At 39.8% G+C, this 6,181-nt stretch overlaps 1 protein-coding gene across 1 annotated transcript in view; it reads left to right on the top strand.

The window, feature by feature from the left end:
* LOC102209859 (interferon-induced very large GTPase 1-like) overlaps positions 1 to 6,144 on the top strand; it is an 18,629-nt gene extending 12,485 nt beyond the window's left edge. The window contains exons 4-7 of the mRNA XM_013912564.1: positions 623 to 707; positions 839 to 870; positions 980 to 2,183; positions 2,511 to 6,144. Of these exons, the coding sequence (XP_013768018.1) occupies positions 623 to 707; positions 839 to 870; positions 980 to 2,183; positions 2,511 to 5,725 (4,536 nt within the window). The 3' untranslated portion in view covers positions 5,726 to 6,144. The remainder of the gene's footprint in view (positions 1 to 622; positions 708 to 838; positions 871 to 979; positions 2,184 to 2,510) is intronic.
* The last annotated feature ends 37 nt before the right edge of the window (positions 6,145 to 6,181 follow it).

Raw genomic sequence — 6,181 nt, forward strand, 5'->3', positions numbered from 1 at the left:
TCACACACTGGTGGAGGCAAGCTACAGTTGTAGCCACAGCTGCCCTGGGGCAGACTGACAGAAGCAAGGCTGCCATATCGCGCCATCGGCCACTCTGGCCAACACCAGTAGGCGGTAGGGTAAAGTGTCTTGCCCAAGGACACACGACCAGGACAGAGAGAGCAAGGGGATCAAACCGGCAACCTTCTGGTTACAGATGAGCTTCCCAACCCCCTGAGCCACGGTAGCCTCCCCCCCATTTTAGAAGTTTAGTAACCCCTCAGATCGCTTGATTATAATAACAGTTTTTAAAAAATGGTTTCCTTTGTTGCTTGACAGCAAAAAGTATTTTAGGTTTGCAGAGACACTTATTAGATTTACTGGTTATTGGAAAATTAGAACAGGTCTTGATGCAGTTGATAAGCTGCTTTGAGCAGTCAATAAGACTAGAAATGTAAGTGTCAGTCAGATCCATTCTAAAATATTTTACTGTCTTCTCATGAAAATACAGAGAAAAATCTTTTCATCCTGTTGTTATAAATGTCAGTGGCATTAACCTGATAAGCTAAATTTCAGGCAAATGTATTTACAGTATATTTATTTATATGTATGTATTTACATATTAATGTATTTACTTTTTCAGAGTGAGCCTGTGGCTGAACACATTGATGAGCAGGAGAGTAAACCCGGAGATAAATCTTTTGAATCATTCAAGACTAATGACAATGGTAACATTTTTCATTATACAGTAAAACAAAAATCTTAAAAATATGAACAGCTGAGTTTATAACTTTGAAATAATTTGCACCAACATGCATGGAGTATAATGCATTTGAATCTCATTCATGCTGTCCTGCAGAAACCACAGATTACATCAGTGGAAAAAAGAAGGTAGGAGAATAAATGTTTATTCAAAAGATCAAAACTACAATTTAGTCTGTTTTGCCACATGGCAATGTAATTTAATTACATATACTCCCTCTTTATTTGATATGTATAGAAATCGAGTCAAACAGAAATTGAGACACTGCTTGACAGACTTCACCTTCAAGACAAAGTTCAACAGAAGTTGCCAAAAGCAGATTTTCTTCAAATACGTCCACCTGGGAAACAGATGGACCATGAAACATCTGAGAAAGATCTAGCTTACATTTTTCTCCATAGGCTGATAATGTTGAACTACAAAGCCAGATATATTCCTGTAAGATCAGACAGTCCTGAGGTGACCAATTTAAAGCCCACAATGTTTGACAACAGTGAGATAGATGACAATGAACTAGAGGAATTGTTTAAAACCACTGCAGGCACAAATAAAAATGAGAAGGCTCATGTGCATCCAATGGACGTTCAGATGGCAGTATTTCACTGCTCAGACAGCTTCCTTAAACAGATGATGATTACGAAGCTCTCTCAGTGTCAGTATGCCTTACCTTTACTTGTTCCTGACCCAGTTACAAAGGAGATTCAGTTTCCTCTGTGGACCTACAGAGAGATAACAAAAACCTGGAAGGTAACTCAAATCAAAGATGACCCTAAGATCATCACCATGAAGAGTGTTCCAGTCTACAAAGCTGAAACACCCTTGGTGTCATTTTTCCGCCTGGGTTCTTTGTCAGTGTCTAAATCTCAGCTGATGAACACTTTGATCAACAACCGTCACGACACCTTCTTCCACAGAAACTGCCCAGGAAGCACCAAGTCTCGCTATCTGATGGATGGTGTGGCAGAGATTGCCTGGTACTGCCCTGCTGGAAAACCCAATGATGCCTTCAATGACTGCATTGCCTTCTGTAATCTCCATGGTGATGCTCTGTTGATTAAAAAACAGCGTGACATACTGATTGAAAAATCTTCCATCAATATTTTTCTTGTGGCATCTTTGCAAAGCAATGAAGAAAGTCGATCACTTATATCATCTCTTTTTAAATCTCATAAGCCTCTCATTTGTTTAAATATTGATGACAGTCGTGATGCGGTTAAGACAAAAAATGGAAATTACATAATGGGCCTCAAAGACAAAAACCACTCAGGTGTATCTGAACAGCTAAAAAAGATCATCAGAGAAGTTTTGTCTTCTCTAGAATTTTCCAGCTTGAAACCATCCTTCCAGCTTCGTTTCCAGCTTGAATCCATGGCTGAGCTCTCTGGAGTCAGAGTGGATGAAACTGACCCAGGAATCAAAGAGAAGGAAACTGACCCAGCCTGTCAAAGAGGGAAATCTGCTGCTGTGAAAATAATCAATCTGCTTAAAAAGAAAAACATGGATGTCTCAAAGATCAAAGATGAATTTCTCCCTTGTCAAGGCCAACTGTGGCATCAGTGGAGCAAAACACACAGACAACTGTTTCATCTCAGCGGAAACATTGAAAAGGAGAAAAGTGACAAGGAAGAAAAACTGATGGAAATACGTCAGAAACAATGTGCTGCTTCCTGCAGTAAACTGATGCAGTTGTTCATTGGAAGTCTCTCATCAAAAGACAGAGAGTATTTCCTAAAATGGACTCAGATCTTCATAGATGCCCTCTCCACAGATGATGTTTCTTCAATTCTCAAAAGTTATGATGAAAAGTGGTCTGAGGTTTTGGCTTTGAAGAAAAAACAGGACAAATCAGATCTGTTATTAAAAAAACAAACTGAACTTGAAGACATATCAAAGAAACTTCAGTCTGCAACTTTTGGTTTGGAGCACATCTTCAGAGAAATGGGACAGATCTATGAAGCCCATAAAACAACACAAAGAGAGAGCAGACACTCTGACTGGTCTAAATACCCTGAGCTGGCTGCACAGCTGATGATATCAGGACACCCGATGGAGCTGATGGATGGTGATGCAGGTCATGTGCCTCTAACATGGATCTCCAGTCTTTTAGAAGAAGTCATCAAGAAACTGGGGGACCAGAGAGTTTTTGTGTTGTCAGTTTTGGGCCTACAAAGCAGTGGAAAATCAACAATGCTGAACACCATGTTTGGGCTGCAGTTTGCAGTGAGTGCTGGCAGGTGCACCAAAGGTGCCTTCATGCAGCTGCTCAAAGTATCAGAGGAGATGAAGAAAGACTTGAAGTTTGACTATGTTCTAGTGGTGGACACTGAAGGACTGCGTGCTCTTGAGTTAGAAGGTAACAGCACTCTTCATCATGACAATGAACTGGCAACACTTGTTGTTGGTCTGGGAAACATGACACTGATCAACATCTTTGGAGAGAATCCTTCTGATATGCAGGACATCCTGCAGATTGTTGTTCAGGCTTTCATGAGGATGAAAGAAGTTAAACTTTCTCCCAGTTGTGTGTTTGTTCACCAGAATGTCACAGATGTTGCAGCAGCAGAGAAAAACATGGATGGAAAGAGACGCCTGCAGGAAAAACTGGACCAGATGGCCAAACTAGCAGCCAAAGAGGAAGTTTTTAATGCAGAGTGCTTCAGTGATGTCATTGATTTTGATGTTCAGAAAGATGTGAAATACTGTGCCCAGCTGTGGGAGGGCAGTCCACCCATGGCTCCTCCAAATCCAGATTACAGTGAGAGCATCCAGGAAGTGAAGAACACCATCCTCTCTAAAGCTTCAAAGTCTGCTGGGATCACTCTCTCACAGTTCAAAAGCAAAATTCAGGACTTGTGGACTGCACTGCTGAATGAAAGTTTTCTTTTCAGTTTTAAAAACACACTTGAAATTTCAGTGTACAGAAAACTGGAAGTCCAGTATGGGAGCTGGACCTGGACCCTGAGGAGCAACATGTTGACCATTGAAAACCAACTTCATAACAGAATTGAAAATGGAAAACTTGATGAGGTTGAACAATCTTACCTTTTTAAAGAAACAAACAAAACATATGAAGAAGTCAGAAAAGAAATGACAAAGTACTTTGAGGATGACAAAGACAGAGAGATCTTGGCTCAGTGGAGAGGACGATTTCAAATAGACATTGAGGAATTTCTTACTAATCAAGTGAAAATGGTGAAAATAAAACTGGATGGAGTTATCCAGCAGAAGAAAGCTTGTAAAAAACTGGATGAGAAGAAATCAGAGTTCGAGAACAAACTGCTGCAAAAGAGCAAAGAGCTCGCTAAGAAACTGAAGGATAAGGCCAAAGATGAAGTGGAACTTCAAAGGCAGTTCAGCTCTGTTTGGAGCGGCTGGGTTGCTGAATTAACATCAGATATAGAACCGATTAAAGACATCGACTTGGAAAAAGATAAGTCAAATATCATTGAAAAACTTGGTTTTGAGCAAACTCTCACAGATAAATGCAAAAGTAATGGCAGATACAAAAGATTATCAGACGTTGGTAAATATTCAGAATATATGACGACAGGTCTGTTGGTTGATTTTTGCAAAAAATATACTTCAAGAGGTGGTTTTTCCTATGAAGAACAACAACAGATCAGATCGCTCATTGTCCAAGCTGAAGAAGAGTCACTTCATGCAATCAAAAACAAACCTGTAGCTGCAAGAGGCTACTCATCAACTTATTTGTGTGAAGTGGCCAATCATGTGACAGAAAAAGTTCAGAAGTTTTTGTCAGAGAGGAAATACAATTTAAACAAGGAGTTTAAAGTTGATCTCTTGCTCTATGTGTTCTACAAGGCAGAAAGTTGGCTTCTACAGTCACACAAGAAATTTAAAATGAACAATGATCCAATCACTTATTTGGAAAGCAAGAAAACACAGTATTACACAGCTTTTAGAAGCTTTTGTAAAGAAAACTCATCTGCTGTTGTGCTTGGAGAACTGATCTGTGAGAAACTGAAAGTGTCCACTGTTGAGGCTGTCTGTAACAAGACTGCCATTGATCTCGCTGGAAGGATGAGGTGTAATTTCCCAGCATTCAATGGGAACAGACTGAACTTGGAACAACATATGTTGAGGTCACTCGCTGAGAAAGAAAACTTTGATGATTTCATCACCTACATCACAAATCCAAGGAAACAAACAGAAGCTTTCATTAAAGCAGAAGTGCAGCAATACATCTACATGAGTCACAAAGATGAAGCTGTGAATATACTCAAGAAAAATGTTGATGACATCCAAAAAACCGTGAATCAAGCTTTATTTACTGCAGTAAAAAAAGTCCAATATCAGAGAGGAGACACAGAAATGTGGCTGAATGAATTTTGTCATGTCCTAAAGGATGAGCTGACATTTGACAACATTCCTTCTGAAAACTTCACTGACATAAAAAAATGTGATTTCCTCAAGGAAGAGATAGAAAAAGGATTTGAACCCATCATTAAGGACATGTATAGCCTCTCCTTGGATAAGATGAAGGAATCCAGGGAGAAGCCTGAAGAAATCCTCATAGATCAGCTGTGTAACTGCTGCTGGGTAAAGTGTCCATTCTGTGCAGCTGTTTGTACCAACACCATCGAAGATCACAGTCCTAATGACCACAGCACTCCTTTTCATCGACCTGATGGGATAAAAGGATGGCACTATAAAGACACAGTAGAGCTCAGCGTCACCTTCTGCACAACAAATGTTGCAAGTGATGGCACTTTTTACCCTGAATATGATTCAAAGGAAGCCATTCCCCACAAACAATACAAAACTGCTGGTCCGCCGTATGATACCTGGAGCATCACCCCTGATGGGTCTAATCTGGCATATTGGAAGTGGTTTGTATGTCAGTATCAAAAACAACTGGAAGAGCACTATGGGAAAAAGTTCATGGGCAGAGGAGAGATTCCAGACCAATGGAAAGACATATCTAAAGAAGAAGCCATTAAAAGTCTGGATGAAATGTATTAATGAGTCAAAGAAACTGCAAATCTGCTGAAAGTCTTGATTACCTGCTTTCACCCAATAACTCGTTAATCCAGCTGTGACAGTCTGATTTTGTCTGAGTCTGTAAACTATTAACACAAAGAAGATGATATGAGAGACTTTAAGTTAACTCACAAGAAAACACAAAGAGAAAAAACACAAGTCACATTCTCACTGTTGCTTCCATCTAGGCTTTCAAAGTTTGTCCAGATAAACACATTTCTAACCTAATTTTGTTCATTGCGGTATCGTTTACCTGTTCAAAACAAACATTTTTTGTTTATCAAATAGTCGAAAATGGAAGGAAACTAAATGCAAAAACTGCTGTCCAATGAGTTAACCATCTCCATCTTCTAAATTATAGGTGTCAAACTCTGGCCCGCAGGCCAAATTTGGCCCGCAGCCTAATTACATTTGGCCCGCGAAGCCATACCAAATTAC

Source organism: Pundamilia nyererei, unplaced genomic scaffold (assembly GCF_000239375.1).
Source record: "Pundamilia nyererei isolate P.nyererei 1_Seehausen unplaced genomic scaffold, PunNye1.0 scaffold00093, whole genome shotgun sequence".
NCBI lineage: Eukaryota > Metazoa > Chordata > Actinopteri > Cichliformes > Cichlidae > Pundamilia > Pundamilia nyererei.